This window comes from Macaca nemestrina, chromosome 1, assembly GCF_043159975.1.
Source record: "Macaca nemestrina isolate mMacNem1 chromosome 1, mMacNem.hap1, whole genome shotgun sequence".
Lineage (NCBI taxonomy): Eukaryota > Metazoa > Chordata > Mammalia > Primates > Cercopithecidae > Macaca > Macaca nemestrina.
Window position 1 is genome coordinate 209,661,920 of NC_092125.1, and position 24,762 is coordinate 209,686,681.

The 24,762-nt window shown below is 46.5% G+C and overlaps 1 protein-coding gene across 2 annotated transcripts in view; it reads left to right on the forward strand.

The window, feature by feature from the left end:
• LOC105494447 (sperm tail PG-rich repeat containing 1) overlaps window positions 1-24,762 on the forward strand; it is a 57,150-nt gene that overhangs the window by 26,051 nt on the left and 6,337 nt on the right. For both annotated transcript variants that reach the window (XM_071098610.1, XM_011762858.2), the window contains 4 exons: window positions 5,209-5,310; window positions 9,409-9,579; window positions 15,248-15,356; window positions 18,892-19,057. In XM_071098610.1, the coding sequence (XP_070954711.1) occupies window positions 5,209-5,310; window positions 9,409-9,579; window positions 15,248-15,356; window positions 18,892-19,057 (548 nt within the window). The remainder of the gene's footprint in view (window positions 1-5,208; window positions 5,311-9,408; window positions 9,580-15,247; window positions 15,357-18,891; window positions 19,058-24,762) is intronic.

A 24,762-nucleotide genomic window follows, 5' to 3' on the forward strand; every position in this document is an offset into this window, starting at 1 on the left:
TGCTTCTCAGAACGTTTTCAACTGAACGAACCAAGGAGGCGGGTAGCCAAACCTACAGGCAGCATTGAATGAAGACAGGAATTGCTCAGAGATTGGGTTCCAACTTTTAAAATGTGGTCGTATTACCTGACAACATGAAAACTTTCATCTCGGCATTTGTAAACATTTTAGAAATAAGGATGGAATTTTATGGAAAGGGCAGGGGATCCATCAATCAGGCTTTCTGTGTCCTACTCTGTCACTGACTGTGTGACTTTAAACCAGTCACTTGATTTTTCTGGGCTTCAGTCTCCTTAACTGAAACATAAAATTTGGATTATATAATTTTTGAGGTCTCCTCAAGTTATAAAAACAGAAAAAAAAATCCTATTCTATGGTTCATTCTCATTTTTCCTGAGGGAAATAGGCATTGAGAAGTTAAAGATCTTGTTTAACATCACCTGATAATTTAGTGAGGCAATACAAATTAAAAACAGATTTTAAAACTCCAGGGCTTCGCCACCCTTCTTAAAGAATTAGTCGCACGCACCCTTGCTCCAGGTCGAACATGGCTGCCTCCTCACAGTAGTCCTGTGGCCCACCTTAGCACATCTTTGACGCAGAGAATCAGTGCCCTTTGAAATGCGCACTTACCTTCTGAGGCTAACTTTGCAGTGAACCATCAGGGCCCCCTTGCCCAGCTCACATTCCCCATGAGAATCTTACTGCAGAGTACAAGGAATCCTTCACAAAGCTCAGTGTCTGGAATGGCAATTTTGGCTGCTAGAAATGAAGTCTGTTTTCCTGAACATTTTCGAGTTATTTACAGATGTGCTGGTAACTTTGCGTAGGTGAAGAGACACGCCTGATCTGTGTGACAGAGCATGGCCCGGCGGCCTGTTGGACATTTTCTACCCCCGCCTCCGTGTTTCTGTCTCCACTTCACCCTGGATTGTGGTCACTGTTTCCGAAACTGTGTACCCCTAAGGACACCACTTAATGTCTTTGCTTCTCTGTTTCCTCATCCTAAAAATAAAGATGTTGCAATAGGTAGGTAAGCCCTTGCCAGGAATGACTATTTCATGGTTCTAAACCTCATCCCTTCCAGGCTTGAATAAATAAATACTGGTAGAACATCGGTACCATGTGCTCTAGATGGGCACAACTTAAAAATGTATGTTAATACCATTACATAGTAAATCTCCCCTTCCAGACGGGAAGCCAGCCAGTGGTTAATTTGTGATGAAATCATACAAAGTTAATATTGTTCACTTATTAACTTGATATGACACTAGACCAGGGATATTTAAATGAAAGGAGGTTCAGTTTGCGGAAGTCACCATGTTCAAGCGGACAGCCGCCCCAAGTGTGCCCTCAGCTGCATATCTGACCCACAGTAGGGTCTGCCCTGCCTCCCTGCTCTGTGAAGCCTGACTTCTCCATATCCAGTCACCAGCACCCCTTCCAAAGGGGTCTGCAAACACTGGGCTGGCACTCATGACATGCCAGGTCCCCCTCAAAGACCTTTGCACTTGTTACCTCATTTAATCCCCATAATAACCCTGTGAGCTAAATCCCCTCATTATCCACACTTTTCAGATAATGATCCCGAGACAAAAACAGGGGGAAGTAGCTTGTGCAGTCGAGGCTGGGCAGAGTGAGGATGAACCCAGGTAGCAGCTCCTGGTCCTCAGATCCTGTTTCCCCAGCATCTTCCCCAGGTGGAAGTACCTCCCACAGTCCGTCTTATGCCCTTGACACGAGGTTAATGTGTGTGCTCTCTTACCTCCACCACCTGCCTAGGGGCTTCTTGGGCAGTGGTCATTGCTGTCCTTTCCAGACCCCACAAATCCCTCAAAAATGGATTGAATGACCCCAACTCAAGTCTGCACATTTCCCATCGAGTCACGACCACACATCCATCCATGAGTACTGTTGTGATGCGTTTCCTTCCTCCCATTCCTAGACCTTGTGAGCTGCTAACAGGTTGCGCCTGTATCTTCTACCCTTAGCACAGGTCCTGATGCACAGTAGGTTTCAATCAGTGTCTGCTAAATTGCATGTTTGCCCCATTCCACTCAGGGGACTTCAAGAGGCTGCTAATAAGCTGCTCAGTCCCACTCTGAAGGTTTGTGACTCTCAAGGGAGGGTCCTGGCTCCATAGAGGCAGTAGTAGGCAACGTCATGCGTGGTGATGGTGGTGATGGTGATGATGATGGCGGGCTGCATCGGTGCTATTCCACCCGCTTTATGTGTATTGACCCCTTTAATCCTCACGCTAAGAGGCAGCGAAGGAGACAGCTGGTAGGGCATCCGGCACTGGGCTTCCATAGTGTGCTAGTAAATGTGAGTTATCTTCCCGTCTCCCTCCCCATACGTGTTTTTGTTTTGTTTGTTTATTTGGTTTTTGCCAAGAAACCAAGGAGTGGCTAAGTTCACACCAGTCACAACTTGGATTCTCGTTCTCTGGGATTTGCTCTGAGAGGCCTAAATTCATCCAAGTCACAGAACGTCAGTTGCAGGAACTATTATCGCACAGGCGAAAGTTCTCTCCTAGGGTGCTATCCTCCCACCTCTAGAAGTTGCAGGAGAATGCTTGACATTCCCCTCCCAGAGACCTACTTGGGCATTGCACGAAGGTGGTGGTGTGCTGGTCAACCACCATTTACCCTCCTTGAAGAAGACTGCTGAGTTGTAGCATCTGCCCATTTTTGTGGTATAAATACTCCCATCCTGGCCAGTTTCAAGCCACCACCAGCAACATTTTGGAATTTTTAACAGTTTTCCTCACAAGCTGCCGCTGGCCAGCTCCAGCTGCTGCTGCCTGGAGGACTGTCCTTTTGCTTGCTAAGAACAAACAGGCAGCACTCCGTTCCTCCGGGCGAGGTGGTAACAGTCCTCTTCCCATTTGCCCTGGACTCAAGCCAGTTTGCAAAGTGGCAGAATTAAAGTGTGGTTAAAGCACAGGAAGGTTGTGAGCTTCAGCAAATGAAAATACAAGATGTCCAGTTAAATTAGAATTTCAGATAATGGCAACTCTGTTAGTACAAGTATGTCCCAAATATTGCATGGGATATACTAAAATCATCATCTGCAGTTTATCTGAAATTCTAATTTAACTAGGCAGGTAGGATGGAGCAGGCATTTAGGTCTTGTATTTTGTCTGGAAACCCTGGCTCCTCAGACACATAAGCGTGCTCAGAAAATTCTTGCAAACTGATGGTCAGGTTCAGAGCGTGGTGATAACCGGGAGCTAGAGGTGTGTGTCTTCACTGTCTGCTATTTAAACCTAGAAGAGTCACAGTGACACTTCCTGCGTCAGCTTTCCTAGATTCAGGGACTCCGGAAGCTCAAAAGCACCCCAAGGCCCAACACCTTGGACTTACAAATAAGGAAGCCCAGAGAGGTGACTTGCTCAGTATCACTTAGCGTGTGGCAGCACCGAGACTACAATTTCTGATTCATAACCCAGTGGGGATTTTTTTAATCCTATACAATCTCATTTGAAAGTTAGTTTGGTTTCGTGGTTAAGAGCAGACTCTGTGGTCAGAGTGCCTCGGTTCTGGCTCTGACATTTACTAGTTATGTGGGCCTTATCTCTTTTGGCCCCAACTTCTTTACAATGGAGATTAAGTGAGCTAATAGTACATGTAAAGTCCTCAGAACGGTGCATGGCACACAATAAGCACTCAATAAATTGATGCTTGCCTTGAAAACAGCTGCCTAGAAAAATCTCTTCCTTGTCTCCCCATAGCCCTTCACATCTGCATCCACAACAGCAGGGTTCTCCTGAGCTCTTGGACTGGGGTGCTGGAGTACCTGGCTCCGCAGTGCCTCCTGCTGCCTGCCTCACTCTCCATGACAGTCAGTTCCTCTTCTGTCCACCGGGATCATTCTCACCTAAAGCAGGAAGCAGCTCCCCTGTCCCTACCTGCCATGGGGCAAGGGTGAAAGGGCTCACTGCATTTAAAAGGCAGCACAGAAGAACCTGTTAATTGCACTTTGACTCTATCCCCTATATGAAACCATAATTATACACTGTCCAGCCAGACTGGAAAGTCCTGGAAGGTACTGATGGTACCTTGGCCTTTCTACCCTAAGGCAGGCAGTAGGGACGGTAGACACAGGACAGGCCGGAGTGGCAGAGAGTGGAGATGGCAAGTTCTGGAGTCGGGCTGTCTCGGTTCAGCTCCGGGGTTTGCCACTTACTAGCTATGGCCCAATGTCTCTGGGCCTCACTTTCCTTAAAGTGGCCCTGACCATATCTCACGGTAAAAAGCTTGTGTGAGGAGTAAACAAGACAGCACACACCATGCACTTGGCACTGAAGTCAGGTACTGCCACTTACAGCAGTGGGACCTTGGGCAAATTCATCTTCATGTGCCTCAGTGTCTCCATCTATCAAAGGGGCAGTAATCCCTTCCTCACTGACTGATGGTGAACATGAGACCAACTTGGAAAAGCTTCTAGCACCAAGCAGGTACCCAGGAGCCTCTTGTGACAGTGGAGCATCCGTAGCGTTTCACACTGCTCAGCCAGCTTCTGTCAACATTTACCTCCCCCTGGTAACTAGCATGGGAAATGCGATGAAAGCCCAATGAGCTGCCGCAGCAGAAATGAACTTGGAAATGACCTCTCACTTATTCCTCTCACATGCCTGCATCGTTCAGCGCTTGAGTCTCAAGAGCTAGCCTCTTTTTGTCTGAGAGTTAGAAACGGCCTGGTTTGGGATGAAGGTTGTTTTTGTTTCATTTTGCTTTATAAACAGAGACACTCCCTGGTTTCTCTTCTGAAAGGCTGAGGAGGAAGCTGAGTCAGGTGGGGTGGGGTGAACGTGAAATCGCTCACCCTTCCCTTGCCGTGGGTCTGGCTTACCCAATCACTGCACACTGCCTTGTACATCAGCCATGTTCAGTGTCCCACTTTAGGCCCATTTCTCTAATGACATGAAAAACAACTGTGTTCTTTCGGAATGTGGCAGGGCATAGTGGAAAGAGCAAGGGCTTTAGGAGTCTTAGCCTGGCTTGGAATTCCAGCCGCACCACTTGGTAACTGAGCCGAAGATCGGGCAAGTCAGGAAATGGTACAGCCAGGCTGTCACCTGCCAAGTGGTGGTAGCGCCTGTGCTGTGGGATTACGGTAAGGTTCAGTGTTAATGGATGTAAATCCTGTGGAAAAGCACAATGGAATTGAAATATCTCCATGACGCCACCTTCTCTTCCCTTTCAGAATGAAATCCCAGGTCCTGGATTCTACAATGTCATTCACCAGTCACCAGTGTCCAACAGTGTCTCATTGTCCAAGAAAGGAACATGCATGTTTCCCTCGATGGTGAGAACCACTTCTCTTGACTAAAGCATTAACTGGTCAGTAATTTCCTTCATTCATTGCATAATTATATCTTGGACATCTGGTCCTTTCTCTCCAAAGGCCCATGGTTCTAATTAGGAGAGTAACTGCCTCCTCAAATTTCATGCAGGTAAATTGGACCCTGTGTCTCTAAGTAACTTTTTCCCATCTCTACCCATTGCCAGGGTGGGAAGAGAAACCAGAGGAATCTTCAGGACTTGGTCCTGCCAAACCAATTTTGTCATCAGTGAGTGGACTAAGCAAGTATTTTCCTGAGATGTTTAGGCATACCAGGAAATTGTTACTCTTACACATCTTGGTGTAATATGATTTTTACAATGCTTAATCTAATTGGTTGTCAAACTATTGAGAAATCTGATAGGACTAAAAAGAAAGCCAGCGGTGGGCCTGAAATGTACTGGCCCCACCCCATTCCTTCTCTTTGTAAGATATGGGACTTAATTTTGGTTGAGGGCTGTAGCAATCAAGCAGCTGTATGAATTGCCAATGACTCTGACCAGAGTTGGGCAAAGATAGGCTTCTTAGAAATATTTATACATTGTCAAGAAAAACAGATACAGCAAAATAGATAAATGATCAAGAAAAATAGATACAGCAAGGGGAAAGATACAAACTAGGGTAAGGCTACCTGAGGAAGAAAAGTGAAAAGTGGACAGGCATGGTGGCTCATGCCTATGATGCCAGCATTTCAGGAGGCCAATGCAGGAGCATCACTTAAGCCCAGGAGTTCAAGGCCAGTCTGGGCAACACAGTGAGTCTCCATCTCTACAAAATAATTTTAAAATTAGCCAGGAGTGATGATGTGTGCCCATAGATCCCAGCTACTCAGGAGGCTGAGGTGGGAGGATCACTTGAGCCCAGGAGGTTGAGCCTGCAGTGAACTATGATTTCACCATCACACTCCAGCCTGGATGAGAGAGGCAGACTCTATCCCCCCACCCCCTGTGCCCAAAAAAAAAAAGTGAAAAGAAAGCAAGCCCAGACTCTAACATTAAATTAATAAACATATGCCATCTTTTTCCTTTAAAAGTTATAATAATTTCTTGCACAGATGTATTCTGATGCCTGACATTGGAATTGATTTTTTTTTAACCACACAAAGGGATCATTTAAGATACACTAAACATAGCCACGTCTTATTGGAATTCGAATTTGGCAGAGTTGGATACTCAAGGAACAGACCAGCTTTGGAGTTAACTCCCCATTACCGAAGAAGCTGAGTTTGTACATGGCCTCAGTAGGTTCACAGAACAACCATGCCTCTACTTATTTTTCTGCCACCAGCTCTGCTAGGAAAGAAATTCAAAAGAAGTGCCGTCTCATGAAGTCCTGGTGTAGAAGACAAGACTTCAGACCTGATCCTGCCTCAGCTGTGGATTCTTGACGTGACCTCAAGCACGTCACCCTTCTGTGTCCCAGTTGCCTCATGAAAGTGGAGACTCCCTGGAGGCACTGGGCAAATTAACATTGCAATGAGTGAAATACTCTTTGAAACAGCAAAGCATTATAAACATGCTGAATATTATGATTGTTACCACCTGAGTCACAAACAATACTTCCTGCAACACCTAGGTTTTCTCTCCGAGAACTTCTTTGCTAAATAATGGCACTGCCCATTCCTTCTTGGTGCCAAAAAAGAGACTGAATCAGAGGACATGATTGGTTGTCTACAAGGCTTTGCGTGCGGTAACTTTCCAAATGAAAAGCCGGACTATCTGGAGGAGAAGGGGCCCAAGGCAAGAGCTGAGTGTTACAGAACCTAGCCACACCTTACAGGCCTTTAAAAAATTCAGAACCAAACCCCAAAGAAGGCAGACTTTTGAGCTGTTCAGGCTTCCCCCCTCCTCCCTTTCACAAATATGGGAATTTGTATTTATAGTTACGTTACACTCAAGTATAAACACTTAAGGTCCTGTAGCTGGGGATGGGTGCCTGAAGTGGTCGATGGAGATCTAGTAGGAGATCCCTGCATCTTACCTCATTCCTGTGTGAACTGGATGAGAATTTCATATCCCCCCACCCCACTGCCTCTTTCAGTAACTTTCACCTTTAGCACCTCCTCCACTTCTGGATCCCAAGACGTGAAGGGAATTAAAAGTAGCTCTCATCAGAGAAAGATCAGAATGACCAGTAGGAATGTGACTATGGGTGAGGTTGACCAAAAAACTCTGTGGGTCTATAAATTTTTGAAACTTCCTCATGACTGTTGAAACAACTACACCCAACCTTTTGAGAGACCTGTCATCTCTCTAAGTCCGAATGATATAAAGAGCTTTATTAATATATTCCAAATCTTTGCTCCAGAATCTTCCACAGTACTGACTAGGAGCAGTGTATGAGGCAGGTGGGTGGAGAGTTTGATGGCCTGTCTGTATTTGCATGCTGGCAGGAGTGGCTCTAGAAAAGTTAGTAGGTGCTGGAGAGAAGTTCATAAATGCCGGCGTATGGCCAGATTGGAGGCCACAGGTCTGGCAAGTAAACCAAGGGGTGTGTAGTGTTGGTGAGTGAGTGTTACTGTAGCCACACTCTGAGACTAATTCTATTACAATACTTTATAAAACATTGCCTCTACTGGAACTTTTTCGGGAAGAATTTTTTTCATTTTCAAAATGTAAGTTGTAGGTGTTCTAAACCAAAAAAGAGTCTATGATTGAAAGGGCTTGCTGTTACCCCAGGGCCATACCACTCGACGTTTTCCTCTTTAGAATGGGATCTCTGATCCATGTCATGTAATGGAGGCCGACTGCTTGGGTAGGAATGCTGGTCCTCCACCTGAATTAGCTAAGGAAGTTCAGCTTCCTGATCTGTAAAAGTAGAGATAATCATAAGATCCACTGCTCAGGGTTGTCGTGAGGATTCAACACAAAAACCCACCAAAGGTATTGGTTAACTCTTGGCCAGAATGAAAAAGACGAAGCATGTTCAAGGCCGGGGTGACCTTACTTCTAGGAGCATCAGCAAATCCTTACACACTGCATGCGGCCACTTCTTATTAGAATTCGAGTTTGGCAGAGTTGGATACTCAAGGAACAGACCAGCTTTGGAGTTAACTCCCCATTACTGAAGAGGTTGAGGTCGAGCTGGGGCTTGAACCCAGGTTAGGCTCTGAACAACTTAGGCTCTGGACAAGAACACTCCCACTTCTGGTGATGCTACACCCACCCAAATGCTAGGGGTGGTCCATAAACCAGACGCTGAGGACCGTCACCACCAACCACAGAGTGAAGTAGGGGGGCCCTAATGCCTTCCTTTGGGCTCACCCATGTTCTGTGTTTGTGTAGTTGTTGATTCCTATCAAGTGAGAAAATCCAGGGCAATGTTCTCAAGCTTTTGACCATTAAATAGTAGGAAATATTTTGTTTTATCAGACTCTAATATTTGCCATGCTATCTTAGGGGAAAGTGATGTTATCACTGAGTTTCTGTAACTTTTGTCCCTGTTCTTTTGACAAACATTGATTCTGTTTGTTTTTTAACTGAAGATAATTTATCGTGGCTTCCTGAAAGGAGTGGGATTGGTTCTGTTAAACAGTGAAAATACCGTAGGATTTGATGAAAACAGTAATTTGGTGGAGAGTAGGAGGCACGGAGGGACAACAAGCCCCCTGAGCTTTGTTTGAAGCAAACTCATTGCTTAGGCAGTTCAGATCATTTAATCTTAGAAACAAGATGTGAGATTTTACTCAGAAGAAAAGCCTAGGCTGAGAAGAGCGTCTAAAGCTTCCTATCACGTAAATTACCCAACAGCTGATGAGTCAAGGGTAAGTGGCCTGGAACAGGATTGGGTGGAAATGCATTTATGGCAAAATCATTTTTGCCAAGTCCCAAACAGAAGATGAATAATTTGAGTTAGTTTACAGAAGCGAGTACAGGTCTCAACTTGTGTTTTCCAAGGGAATATCCTTAAAGCCCGAGGTCAGTTTATCGTTGTTACCTGCCAGAGTTTTGCCTTTTATAAAATGCATTTAGACCTTGTGCTGGTCACCATCTCTTTGACATCTGTCCTTCAGAGCCAAAATATTATGTGACAATGCTGATTCCTTTTGTTGTCTCCTTGCAGCGCGCCCGATTGGACACCATCATTTCTAAATACCCTGCAGCGAATGCATACACTATCCCATCGGACTTTATTTCCAAGAGAGACTTTAGTAATTCATGTTCCAGCATGTTCCAGTTGCCAAGCTTTATGAAAGTTCTCAAATTTGAAACTCCTGCACCAAACTATTACAATGTAAGAACTCTGCCTTTGCTTGCTAAATATAGATCAAATGAATGGTTTACTGAAATAAAAGAAAGAGGGGATCTTGGGGACATCATATTTTAATGCAATTGTCAAGCCAGTTAGCATTTGTTGACTACCCAATGGGTGCCTAAGGCTGTACACGTCTCTTTCAGGAAGTTTGCAGGCCCCGGAGATCAGGGCGGGCAATGTGGAGGCCAGTATAAAGTGGGGAGGCCACTGCCCTGAGAAACACATATTCTAATTACTCTCATCCTGTAACCTTTCTGGGACATAGTTTTCTCATCTGTAACAATGGGTGTATTATTTACCATTTTGTCTGCAGCCACTAGTGATTTACTTTTTAGGTTCTTCTAGGGAAAATAAACTTTCATATCAGAAAATAGGTGTTTTAACAGTTGTGCTCTGCTGTGCCAATTATGATCGCTTTGTATTCACTGAGGCAGAATGGCATGGATGGTTAAGAGATGGATTCAGGAAGGTTTGGTTTAGCTCTCGTCTCTGCCGCTTTCTAACTGCGTGGCCTTGGGCAAGTCCCTTAACCTTTCCAGGGCTTAGTTTATTGATCTGTAAAATGGGGATGTATGTTCACCTCATCGTGTCAATGCAAATATTAAATGAGATAATGTGTGCTGCATGCCCAGGACAGCACCAGTCACACAAGGACCACACAATACATGGAGATTGGTAGGGCTGTCTTTGTTAGTACATGAAGGGTATTTACTTACCCTTAAATATGAGGCAAGTAAGTCACAGCCCCCACAGTACAATGGAATCAATTCTACTCGCCCTACAGCGTTACCATAAGGCCACGAACATGAAAGCACTCTGAAGTGCGTAAGACATGAATTGTACTTAAGATATTAATGTTACTATGCCATTTTCCAAGCTATTTTGGTTTTATACCTTTATTATGCCATTTCCTTTTTTCCTTCGTAATATTTATAATTAATAATTATCTTTCTGACTACAAAGATCCTGCCCACCTTCTATGATGGATTCAAGCAATTATAATGTGTCCCAAGTAATATAAGTGCCTGCTAGGCCAGCACTGTCCACTAGGAGTGAAATGGGAGCCACAGACATCATTAAAGATTTTCTTTCTTTTTTTTTTTTTGAGACGGAGTCTCGCTGTGTCACCCAGGCTGGAGTGCAGTGGTGCGATCTCGGCTCATTGCAAGCTCCGCCTCCCTGCCTCATGCCATTCTCCTGCCTCAGCCTCCTGAGTAGCTGGGACTACAGGCACCCGCCACCACACTTGGCTAATTTTTTGTATTTTTAGCAGAGACAGGGTTTCACCATGTTAACCAAGATGGTCTCGATCTCCTGACCTCGTGATCTGCCCTACTCGGCCTCCCACAGTACTGGGATTACAGGCATGACCCACTGTGCCTGGCCTCATTTAAGATTTTCTAGTAGCCACATCTAAAAAGAAAAAGGGACAGATAAAGTTAACTTGAGTAATATAGTTTACCCAACAGATCCAAAATATTATCATTTCAACACTAATCAATATAAAAGTTATGAATTTTATATTTGAGGAAGATTATTTTCCTTGTACTGAGTCTTTAAAATCCAGTATGTGTTTTATTCTTCCAGCACATCTTAATTTGGGCCAGCCACATTTCCAGGGCCAATAGCCACATGCAACCTGTGGCTACTATACTGGGCAGTACAACTCCAGGCAGTCTTCCCTCGGCATAATCAGAGCCTGAAAATAATGATGATGATGAGGAGGAGAAGGATGAAGCCCTTCTCATGTACTAAGTGCTGGTCTAAGAGTTATATATTAATCATATTTAATACTCACAAGTGAATCCATAACGTGGATTATCTTGTTCCCAGTATAAAGAAGTGAAAGCTGAGGCTCAGAGAGGTGAAGGGACTTGGCCAAAATTCCCCAGCTTGAAGGCATCATTTGCACATCAGTGGGCACTGGTGGATGACTGGGGTGGAAAGCTGGGGAAAGGTCAGAGTCACCTCATTCCAGCCCTGACAGGCTTCCCTCCGTGGATCCTATTGCTCCTCCGTGCCAGGCTGGTGATACAGCTTAGATTCCAGTGGGAAATTCAGAAAAGAACAGGTAAACAAACAAAATAATTACAAACTGTGATCAATTTGAGGGTCAGCTGGAGCCTGAGGGAGAATATGTGGGAGATATGGAGGTTGGCAGTACCACATACTTTAGACTTGGTGGTCAGAGAAGGTGCCGAGGCTGAGACCCAAGGACTGAGGAAGAGCCAGGGTTGGAGAAAGAGCATGTGCCAAGGTCCTGGGACAGCAAGGAGCTCAGCCCACGAGGACCTACAGGAAGGTCGAGTGGCTAGTGTAGCATGAGCAAGAGGAGGGGGAGAAGGGGGCACCAGACAGGCAGTGGCCAGTTCACGCAGGGCCCTGAAGATCCCAGGAGGAAGTTTACATTTTGTTCTCTGGGTCCTAGGAAGCCCATGAGGGGGTTGGAGGTATGGGGTGGCGTGATCTGATTTTTTTTTTTTTAGACAGGGTCTTGCTATGTTGCCCAGGCTGGAGTGCAGTGGCACAATCTTAGCTCACTGTAACCTCCGCCTCCCCAGTTCAAGTAATTCTCCTGCCTTAGCCTCCCAAGTAGCTGGGATTACAGGCGCATGCCACCACGCCCGACTAATTTTGGTATTTTTTTTTTTTTTTTTTTTTTTTTAGTAGAGATGGGGTTTCACCATGTTGGCCGGACTGGTCTCGAACTCCTGACCTCGTAATCCACCCACCTCGGCCTCCCAAAGTGCTGGGATTACAGGCATGAGCCACCGCATCCAGCCATTCTGATGTGTTTTTTTAAAAGTTCCTTCCGGCTGCTGTGTGGTGAATGGACTGCAGTGTGGGTTGGGGGTTCTGAAAAACCAGTGAGGAGACTATTATGCTGACAGGAGAGATGGCAAGGTGTGGTCCAAGAAACTGATCAGAAAGGGGCTTAACCATTGCCCCTTTGCCAATCCCAAGTGGCAACCAGGCTACTAGGGAGACAGATACAGGAACGGACTGTTTGTGCGGATGCCCCTCTCTGCAGCCTCCCAGTTGTAGCTGAGGGACGCCACCGTCAGTGTTTCATGCGCCATTCTCCCCAAATCGCTGTCTATTCCTTCACCTGGCTTCCTGTCTCCAATGCCCAGCACAGGTCCTGGGATGCAGTAAGCATCCATCAGTGTTTATGATATCAAAGGAATAACTTTCCAGTAATATACAGTTGTTAATCTAGAAAGGACCACTTCCCAAGTCAGAATTGTGTCCTTCTGCCAACAGATACATTTAGGTGCATATTTTTTGTTCATTATTGTCTTAATATGACCCTGAAAATAATACACGCTCATCAAAAAATATATTCAAGCCCTGTAGAAACCCATGAATTAGAAAGTGGAAGTCCCTTATAATTCTATTTCCCAAAGCAAACCACTGCATTAGAAACCAGGTGCAGACTGGGCACAGTGACTCATGCCTGTAATCCCAGCACTTTGGGAGGCCAAGGCAGACAGATCACCTGAGGTCAGGAGTTTGAGACCAGCCTGGCCAATATGGGGAAACCCTGCCTCTACTAAAAATACGAAAATTAGCCAGGCGTGGTGGCACACACCTGTAACCCCAGCTACTCGGTAGGCTGAGGCAGGAGAATTGCTTGAACCCGAGAAGCGGAGGTTGCAGTGAGCCAGCATCGCACCATTGCACTCCAGCCTGGGCAGCAGAGTGAGACTCCATCTCAAAACAAAACAACAAAACAAAACAAAGAACTAACCAGGTGCAGTTTCTTTCATATTCTCTCCTACCTCTGTCCCTCCACCAGTGTTAGCATTATGCTGTACACAGCACACATGCATTTTCTTCTTAGATTTCTTTCCATGGCAATACAATAAATCTGCTTCAGTCTTTTTTAACCTGCTGAATATTTTCCTGGCCCCATGGAGAAATCTTCCAGTGACGCACACTCAGCGTATACAAAAATGTTCCCTTTTTCAGTTGCTTTTCTGTCTGGGTGAAAAATAAAGCCGACATGCTGTTTTGTCTACAGGTGGCTTTTTTTCAGGCCAGGAGAACAATGGTTGAGTCAACTGGTGAGGAGTAGAAATGCAGTAATCCTGTTAGCCACACTGTGCTTTGAGGTCTGTCAAAGCCTTTCTCTGCCTTTGCTGCCACCATCCCTCACTTGTATATTCGAGTCCTCTTCCTTGGTACTGTGTTATTACCTTCTCTCCGGCAACCTGGCTCCTCTCCCCACTCCCCACGTCCAGTAATTAACCTGTCCCATCTGGTCTCTTTGTTTGCCCTCTCTGCATGCCGTCTAGCCATTAGGGCCCTGGGAAAAGCTAAATTCCTCCACCTTTGTAAACACAAAATCAAAATGCCATCTGCATTTCTCAAGAAACATTTTTTTTGACAAAGGAGTATCACAGCAAATCAAACCATCCTGGCCCCAGCAAATAGTTTCACTCATTCAGCAAATATCCCCAGCAATCACAGGTTTAATTTGTATTGCCTCTGTTCTCCAATGAATACAGGAGACTGCAAATTGGCATTTAAAATATTTATGATTCATGTGTAACAGAAGAATGATCTCAGGGTTTTTTCCTATTATTTTTAGAGTTCTGAACACATCGCACACTCTCAAATGTATTTCATGAGTCAGCCAGAATGCTTAATTTCTGATCAGTTCAGGAAAGTCGAGACAAGGGAGTGCTTGCAAATGTGATCACAATCATACGAAATGATACGACTTTCTTGTGTGCCCCAAATGCTGCATTTATAGAAGGGCTATTTGAACAGTGAGCAGTGCACCTAGGAATGAGGATGGGGATGGGTAGGACTGTGTGTCCTGAAAACAGTAAAAATAGTAGAAAACCAAGTGCAGTGGCTCATGCCTGTAATCCCAACACTTTGGGAGGCCGAGGTAGGCAGATCATTTGAGTGTAGGAGTTCAAGACCAGCCTGGGCAACATGGTGAAATCCCGTCTCTACAAAAAAATACAAAAAAATTAGCCAGGTGTGGTGGCGTGTGCCTGTAGTCCCTGCTACTCTGGAGGCTGAGGTGGGACGATTGCTTGAGCCCGGGAGGCAGAGGTTGCAGTGAGCTGAGATGGCACCACTGCCCTCCAGCCTGGGCAACACAGTGAGACTCTGTCTCCAAAAAAAAAAAAAAAAAAAAAGTAGCAACAAAATGAAGATAATTTTCAGGTGTAGCATTACACACTTCAAAAAAAAAAACCACTTTCCTAGAGGTGATCTCTGTTGGCCCACCCCTACTCCCTGATGGAACTCCACAGCAAGTGGAGCCGACTGTCCAATCCGTTTTACAGATGACGAAACTTGGTTTCAGAGAGGTTACAGATGCAGGACCACACAGCCTGTCCTAACAGAAGTGAGCCTGGAAGCCGGCCTGCAGCTAGCTGTGTGCTCTGTTCCTTCTTGAGTGACCAGCATTTTCTGGGGATCACAGACTCATAGACCACTTGAGCTGGGATGACGGGGAAGCCACAGCCAGTGTGACCTTTACAGCTCACATCTTTACATTTGCTAAGAAGGACAGGTTTCAGTTTGATTTTTTTTTTTAACGTACATTTGCCACTTGTCCAGGCATGATGACAAAGACAAAGAGAGGAAAGGCACTGAGTACATTGGGTGTATTTTCTCCCCCCAGGCCTCTGTCTCTTGCTGCAAGCAGAGAAACAACGTCTGTGCCCGAGCCGGGTTTATGTCAAAAACCCAAAGAGGATCTTTCATTTTTGCTGAAAAAGGACCTCCCCCAGGTAAGCAGCTGCTTTGCCCTGGCCTTGACCTAAGGGTTAAGTGTCCCAGATTTGATTTGCAGGGCACCTACTTCTTCATAGGGAGTCTTTGGAAGGATTTAGTCTTTGGGTGGGGAGGAGTAGCAGGCAGGTACTGAACAAAGAGGAGAGGGGAGAAGACAGCCAGCTCTCCCCACCAGGAGGACAGGCTGGCTCTGGAAATGGGCCTCCAAAGCAGCTTCCGGGCCTCCCCTTTTATGACCTGGCATACCTGCTCTGGGCAGCCAAGTGGAGAAGTGACTTCTCACCTCAGAAGTGTGCACATTTGTATACCCCAGGTGCCATCAGAGGCCACTGGGGAGGGGTGGGAGATACAGGGCATGACCATACATCCTGTTCCTTCTACACTCAGCTGCCATGTTCCTTTTCTCCTATGCCAGAGGTGACTTCATCATCTAGTCGTGAAACAGAGGAGGCAGCTCTGTTTCCGGGGCACCCACTCAATGGTTTCCATGCAGTCTTGCAGGTCTGCCCTCGTAGGTTCGTCCACTTAGCCCTGCTTTTCAGATGAGGAAATGGAGGCTCAGAGAGTTGAAATGACTTGCCCAGTGTCACACAGCCGGTAAATGGCAGACACAAGCCCAGAGAGATCTCACTAAGGAGCCCACGTCCTCCATCATTCCATTGTCCCTTCTGGAACCTCCAAGATGCAGGAATAACAAGAGCTTTCCTCCAAGTGTTTCCCCTGCTGGCCTTGGGGCAAGGTGTTGCACCTCTCCTGTGCTCTCTGACCGCCAGTCCTGGAGCACTCATTATGTTAGATTATCCCAAATAGGTCCCACAGACCACGCCCCACCCCCAGGATCCTTGGGCACCAGAGCTACCCCAGGAGCCTTGGGCCCAAACCAGGAGGAGCAGGGAAGGTTTGCTTCTGCAATCACGCCTCTTGCAGAGGGGTGTGGATAAAATTGTAGTGCATGTCAGATTTCAGCAAATCCAGATTAAAGTTGAAAAGATCAATCTGAAGCTGAATAACAAAACCAGTGCTAATTAGGAAGCTCAGCCCCAGTTCATGCTCCCCTGCCTTGCATCATCCATGGGCAAAACCCCACCTTGTCTGTTTATACAGAAGAACAAAGCCCATCCCTGGGGTTGGCCAGAGTCCCTGCCAGTGAGCCTTGGGATGCGGGCACCTCCACAGTCCACCACCTGCTCCTGCTCCCTCCTGGGGGAGGGGGGGATCCTGAGAAGCCCCCAGCCCCTTATAACACAGAACAGGAGGGGAAGGGCGGGTACTAGCATCTGTTAAGCTCCCCGTGGGTGCCGGGGCCTTACATTCATTATCTCATTGAATGCTCCAAAGCCCCATGGAGCAGGCACTCACCACGTAATCATGTGCTCAGAAAGTGTGAGCTGTTCTTACTTTATCCCCACTTCACTGACAGAGGTGATAGAAAAGCAGATGATGGGCCCAGTGTCCCACAGCTGGATTTCTTTTAGTTTTTGTTTTTGTTTTTTGGAGATGGAGTCTTCTCTGTCACCCAGGCCGGAGTACAGTGGCACGATCTCGGCTCACTGCAACCTCCGCCCTCTGGGTTCAAGTGATTCTCCTGCCTCAGCCTCCCGAGTAGCTGGGATTACAGGCATGCGCCACCACGCCCAGCTAATTTTTGTATTTTTAGTAAAAACGGGATTTCACCACGTTGGCCAGGCTGGTCTCAAACTCCTGACCTCAAGTGATCTGTCTGCATTGGCCTCCCAAAGTGCTGGGATTACAGGTGTGAGCCACCACACCCAGCCCCACGGCTGGATTTCAATCCAGGCTCATCTAGTTCAATACCTGGTACCTTCTCACCCCCCACCCCAGCTTCCTGGCGGCTGGTTCTCTCTGGTAGTGGCAGCATAAATGCCTTCTATTCCTTGCTTTTGCTTTTCATTGTTTTCCGTATTTTGTAATTCAAGTGTTGCTATAACCTTTTTAGTAGAAATATATATATGAAACAAAGAATATGAGAGTTATCCAATATTGTAAATGCTGCTGACATCTGCTTTTTTAAAAATTTAAGTATATACTGGGAACCTCTTTTTTTTTTTTTTTTTTTTTTTTTTTTTGAGAAGGAGTCCTGCTCGTGATCACCTAGGCTGGAGTGCAGTGGTGCATCTCAGCTCACTGCAACCTTCGCCTCCTGGGTTCAAGTGATTTTCCTGCCTCAGCCTCCAGAGTAGCTGAGACTACAGGTGTGCGCCACCACACCTGGCTAATTTTTTTTTTGTATTTTTAGTAGAGATGGGGTTTCACCATATTGGTCAGACTGGTCTCAAACTCCTGACCTCAAGTAATCCGCCCACCTTGCCCTCCCAAAGTGCTGGGATTATAGGTGTGAGCCACTGTGCCCAGCTGATACTGGGAACCTGTTTTCATGTTAGTAAAAATCCTTTTGGAACATCATTTTAAATAAATATATAGTATATTATTATATGATGGTACCATACATTGTCTTATTGGAAATTGTGATTGTTCTGAATTGATTGCTAATATGAATAGAGTAGTGGAGAACATCCATGCACAGCGCTACTGACAACTTAGGGGTGAGATGGCTTCCTCTTCACCCCAGTTTTGGTCATTCTCTTCTTCCTTAAAGCTTTGTACACAAATTCATTTTATTCTGTCACAGTTTCTCAAGACAGGGCATTGTGGCATGGTGAGGAAGTGTGGGCTTTGGAGACAAGCAGACCAGTCTCTACATAGTGGTGCTCCATACATACATGTTAGCTGGGCATAATGGCTCACACCTGTAGTCCTAGCACTTTGGGAGGCTGAGGTGGGAGGATTGCTTGACCTAACGAGTTCAAGACCAGCCTGGGTAAAATAATGAGACCTCGTTTCTACCAAAAAAGAAATTTTTTTTTTTTAATTTTCAGGACGTGGTGGTACATACCTGTAGTCTCAGCTACTCGGGAGGCTGAGATGGGAGGATCACTGAGCCCAGCAGGTTGAGGCTGCAGTGAGCTGTGATCATGTCACTGCATTCCAGCCTGGGCAACAGAGCAAGACTCTATCTCAAAACAAACAAAAAAGATAGTTGTTGATTGCATGATATTTACAAAGCAACCACTATATGCTAGGAACTTAAAATATTATTCAACTATCATAACAACTCTGTTGTCAGAAGAATTATTATTCTTACTTTGTAGAGAAGGAAAACTGGGCTTCAGCAAGGTGGAGAGATTTATCTAAGTCCCTGGTTAGATGAATGTCCTTTGGCAAATTATTTAATATCTCTGAGTCTCGGTATCCTCACATTTAGAATGAAAGCAGTAATACTCATCTTGCCAGGCTAGTGCGAGAACTAAATCAGCTAAGTGTGTGCTTCCCGTGCCATCTGTTCTCTGCTTGGTGAGGACTGTTTTTGTTTATCTCGGGCAGCCCTTCCACTTGACCATCCTAGAGTGATGTTGCCTTACAGCCATCAAGTGTGTTCTTAGGGGTAAGATACTACTTTTTATTTACTTGAGAAGAGTTCCTTATTCTGTCATAAAATTTCTTTCTCCGTAGGGCATTATGATATCAACGAATCCCTTGTGAAGCAGTCGCCAAACACATTAATGTCTTGTTTTAAATCAAAAACCAACCGTGGATTAAAACTGACGTCAACAGGCCCGGGACCCGGTTATTACAACCCTGGCGATTGCACAAAAGTTCCAAAAAAGACTCTTTTCCCGTGAGTCCCAATCATTCTGATCTTTCTTTTGAAAGGTGGTTGTGGGGAAGGAGCCCAACATAGAGAAAAGGCAGGGGTGTCACTGCTTGGCAGAACACAGTGCCAGGCCACTCTTCAGGGGCCCTTAGTCACACATAATGGTGCTCAATAAATGCCTGTTGAATGCCTGATATTTATTGAGCAACTACTGTGTGCCAGGAACTTAAAATTGTATTCAATTATTACTATAATCCTGTTGAAAGAATTGTTATTCTTACCCCATAGAGGAGGAAGCAAGGCTTCGGATTTGGTGGGAGATTTGCCTAAGTCCATACAGCTAAAGTGAGGAGCCACAGGGAATTGGCTCAGGACGAAGTCTGTCCTCATTCCCTGTGATGCTGGATTCCCCTGGTGCTGACATTGTTGTATTTTTGTAACATAAAATCCTCGCTGGAGTGGCAGGACATTCAGAAGCAGTCCGGCTCTCGCAGCTTTATACTGATGGAAGTTTAAGCCCCGACTTTGGAGTTGGTGATACTTGCTGGATTTGTATTTCAGCTCTGCTGTTTTTATGCTCTGTGACCTTGGGCAGAGTTCTAACCTCTCTGAGCCTCCATGCCCTCATCTGTAAAGTGGGAATAATTCCTGCCTCATAGGATTGCTTTCAGAATTAAAAATATATGTTTGGCTGGGCGCAGTGGCTTGCGCCTGTAATCCCAGCACTTTGGGAGGCTGAGGTGGGTGAATCACTTGAGATCAGGTGTTCGAGACCAGCCTGGCCAACATGGTGAAACCCTGTCTCTACTAAAAATACAAAAATTAGCCAGGCATGATGGTGCATGCCTATAATCCCAGCTACTCAAGAGGCTGAGGCAGGAGAATCACTTGGACCTGTGAGGCTGAGGTTGTGGTGAGCCGAGATTGTGCCACTGCACTCCAGCCTTGGTGACCGAATGAGACCCTGTCTCAAAAAAAAAAGGTAAATAAAATATATGTTTGGCATTGGCATTGCAGCTGGTGACTCAATATTAACACAGATTTTAAAAAATAAATACAGGGATTTGTGTTACCCTGTTTAATATCCTGCACATTTTATATTACTCTCACCTAAGAGTCTCAAACACTCACAGGGCTTATTTATTTCTCGAATGGTTCTAGAACTTCTGGAACTAACAGCAGTTAGGGTTAGTCCTCCTGTTACCATCTCAGCTCTCACCCTGGTGCAGCCCCTCCAGACACAGCTGGCCAATGGGAGGGCTGGCCAGGTGGGACCAACCATATATCCACCTGGGCCCCTCCGGAGAGATCAGGCAGGTGGTGGGAGCCATAGCCACAGTGGGTCAGAAGTCCAGGCAACCCAGGGAGGCTGACAACATTGGGCATAGTCTGATCATCAGCCTAGGGCAAGGGGACCACTGTTAGAGAGAGGTGAGAGTTGTGAATCTGCCAAGTTGAACTTAGAATCTGGAGAGGGGATTGAGACCTCCGCTGGAATCCACCAGAGGAGTCCCTTCTGCCCTCCAGGGCTAGGGCTCTGCAGGCTGGCCTTGTACAGGCTGTAGGGCCAGGGGCTGGGGCAGGCCAGTCTCCAGGAACAGCTCTCTCTCTGGAAAGCCTCTCTCCAGAGACCTCCCGCCTCCAGGTTGGCATGCGGCGTCTCTACAAGCAACTGTTCCTTTACTCTGCCAGAGGAAGGTGGTCAAGAGGACAGGTATTGGGGTTGGCCGACCAGAGTATGAATCCCAGCTCTGTACCTTCCAGAGACTTCTCTCTGAGCCTGAGTTTCATGTTATTAAGTAGAGATAAGAATCTTGTAGGGATTCCGTGAAGATTCGATGAGAAGATGTTGGAAAATAGCTATTACCGGCTGGGCGTGGTGACTCACGCCTATAATCCCAGCACTTTGGGAGCCCAAGGCAGATGGATCACTTGAGGCTAGGAGTTCAAGACCAGCCTGGCCAACATAGCAAAACCCCATCTCTACTAAAAATACAAAGCTGGGTGTGGTGGCGGGCGCCTGTAATCCCAGCTACTCAGGAGGCTGAGGCAGGAGAATTGCTTGAACCCAGGAGGTGGAGGTTGCAGTGAGCCAAGATCACACCACTGCACTCTAGCCTGGGTGACAGAGCAAGACTTGGTCTCAAAAAGAAAGAAAATAGCTATTACCCTTATAATGATAGCTGTGGTTATTGTATATCCTATAGACATATTAGGCTATATTATACAATATGGCTGTTATTTGGCATGGCAGCTCAAGCCCCCAGCCCAAATTTGGAAGCTTCTTCAAGGAAAATGGTGCAATAACATAAGAGTGGAGGACACTTGGTTTTTAACTGTTTTATCTGGAGAAGTATCTTCTGGCTTTTGCTCAAGTTTGAGCAGGTGGTTTGAGATCATTCTTATTTTATGGTGGTTGCATTTGTCAGTCATCAGGCTCTATAGATTTCTAGTTCTGTACTGGAGGCTCAGGTGAACAGGACACCACGCCTCCAGCCAGCCTCATCTGGGAACAGCCTCGAAGCCAAGTGGGGGAGCCTGCAGCAAAATGCTGGGTTAGGTGGCCTCAGGGGTGTGTGGCCATGCACATCCCGTGGGGCCGTCTTCCCACTGGGCAGTGCAGCGGGGCTGCGTGTCTGGGGCTTCTAGGGATCGCTGGCTGTCTGTCAATGCTTCATAAATAAAAGGTCTTTGGTTAATAAGTCTGAGAAGCACTGCATGGTAACCCTCTGCCCCTGAGAACATCGCAGTCTGCACAGGCATCTTAAAGGCTCTGAGAAGGGCAGGGAACAGCTGATCACGTCTCCTGGGGAGGCCATGGAGGCGGCGTGGGCAGTGGATTGATTAGTGCAGACTCCAAAGTCAGTACCGTGGAACCTCCACTTTCCCCTCTCACCAGCCAGGTGGGCCTGGGGGAAGGGAGGTCACTTAACTCCCAGTGAATTCAAAGTCATCTTTGGTGAACGGGGATAAGAGTACCTCATAATGTGGTTGCAAGGATAAAAGGAGATAACCCACAAAACTCACATGGTAACTTGTATTTTTATCAAAGCAGGTGAGCAGGTCTTCCGAGTCTTCCTAGGGTTTCTAGTGTGGCCCCTTAGGGCAGATGCTGTGCTGGGGGCTGGCTGTTTGTTAGCACTGGCATTTCTGAGCTCCTTAGCTAAAGGTCACACCATCGGGTGTTCCTTGGCCATGGCCACCTTGCTGAATCAAAAGCTAAGAGGATTTCTCAGCTACCAGGGTGTCTTCAGAAGCAAAGTGAAGTGTCAGCCAAGGTTTCACTTCTGAGGTCTTCAATATCCGTCACAGTGGTGACTCAATGACTTAGGGTGAGTCAGGGTGAGAGTTTTGGAGATCAAAATAGTTCCTCCTAGGCACTGCCTTCCAACTCATGCTCCCCGGCAAGGAGGTGCAACACTCAGGGTCATCTTTCTAACCCTTGATCTGCTTCCTGGAGTTTTAAGCCACTGGATTTGCACAGACACGCTGTCTTGTCACAGCTCGAGCTGAAAAATCAAGCCCCGTTGGCCCCACTCCAATTTTGGTAATTAGATTGGGCCCACCTTAACTTCCCCTGGGATTTTCAATTCGATATGGGATGCTTCCTCCCAAGCGGCTGTGATCTGTCACCCGCCACCCTGTTAAATAGATACTGCATTCCACCCCAGAGGCAATCGGCTGCCCTTTAATGATGAGAAAAATTGCCCCTTTATCCCTCCCAACCCTGGGAATCCCTGAGGCAGAGTGAATGTGTGCCTGGGAGTGGCTGGAGGGTCTCGGATGCCTTCCCCAAGTGGCCTGCTGAGTCCTCGAAGACATTCATTATTCTTAGGTGATTTGCAAACAGCTCGCATTGGAAGCTGCAAACACATTTAATCCAGCTGTGGCCAACTCAGAGCCTTTGATAGATGTTTTCTTTCCACGGGGCAGGGCCAGGTTGGCTTTTATAACTGAGTAATGAGGCTCATAAAAGCCCTGGTCACAGTGCACTGTGGGCTGCCCTGGGTTTGATCTGGCCTGACCTTTGTGATTTGCCAGCCCCACCTCGACATGGAGGGACCAGCCCTGGATGAGGATGAAACTGTCATGTGGGCCTCAGATGCCTGGGCGCCTTTACTTGCTGCCAGCCCTCTGCTTTTCTCTGCACTTCAGCGAATGTTCCTAGGATAGGGCTGGGGGCCTCAAAGCTGAGGAAGACACATTCCCTTCCCTTAAAGAGCTAGGCAAGTAAAAGCCATAGAAAATGCAACATTTTAAGTGCAAAGGAATAGCCAGAATGTATTCAAGGGCCGTATACTCTGAGCTGAGAGCTCTCAGATGCGATCTGCCGTCATCCTTCCACTTCTCCTCCAGGTGGGCATGTCACTCCGAGTTTACAGTGAGGTGCAGGCTGTTTACCGTGGTGGGGCTGGGATTTGAATCCAGGTCCCTCTGCCTCCAAAATCCATCTCCAAAACCCATGTTCCTCACTTGAGTCACAGGATGGGAACATCCAAGACAGTCAGGTGCGGGGTGGTGAGATGGGTGTCGGTGGAGGAGAGAAGTTTCCCTGAAGGAAGTGAGAACGTCAAGAATTGAATTCAAGTTTGCGGGGAAAGTTGGTGTTCCTCACAGAAGGAACAGCAGGGACAAAGGCATGGAGTTGCTGAACTGTGTTGTGTTGGGTGTTTCTGGAAGGTAAAACGGAAGCAGCAGTACGTGGGAGATTAGGCTGGATTGAGAGGCCATAAATAGATCTTGCCTTTAACTTTTCGTCAGGGTTTGTAAGTGGGGAGGGTCAGAAGCCAGTGAACAACCCAGGAACTCGCCGGTGGATGGAGGGTTGAAGGCAGTCTAGGTGCTCAGCATCTGTCTCCTTGTGTCCCAATTCCTGCCATAACAGCTACAGCTTTCCCCATTCCATGCTTTTGCACCTGCTGTTCCCTCGGCTGGAAATGCCCCTCACCTGAAGACTTTCTGGATTTCTGGGTGGATTTCTGGATTCATCCTGTTGGAATTAATGTCCGTCTGTCTCTCTCTCTTTCTGCTCTCAATGCAGTTTTGTTTGTTTGTTTTGGAGTTTTTTTGGTTGTTTGTTGTTTGTTTTTGTTTTTTTTTAACCTCTATTCTAACAGATTTCATGTTTTTAAACAAATGTTACAAGTAAAGCACTAGTTAATCTTCCTAACAATCTGGGTGGAAGTATTATTTCCACCATTTTACAGATGAGGAAATTGAGGCTTAAGGAGGTTAAGAGCCTTTTCTAAGAACACATAGCTGGTGAATGGAGAAGAGGGGATTCAAACCCAGTTCTGTCTGAGTGCAAAGCCCGTACTGCCTGAAGTTGTCACCAGTCATGGCTGTTGCTGGCAGCGGATTGTCAAGCCCTTAAGGACACTCGGGTCCGTGTCTTAGTACAGAACTGCCTGGATTCCCAAGCATGTCTGGCCCAGAGTCACACACATGGCTGGTGCTCATGAAAGATCCATAGAGCTAGGCTGAAGGTTCTGAGCCTCTCCTGGGCATATTGAAGGAATGGAAGGCAAGGGACCTCTCTAACCCATCTTGCCAAGAACACTGGTGAGTCATTAACTCAGCATGCTCCAGCCTCCTGCAGGCTGTCCTTGGCTAAGAAAGCAGACACCTCATGGTGTTCTCAAAGAACAGGGTGGGAATCTTGGGCATGGAGTGACCCAGACCAGTGATGGGGTGACCTCATACAATGGTTGGTTCATTCCAGCTTTAAT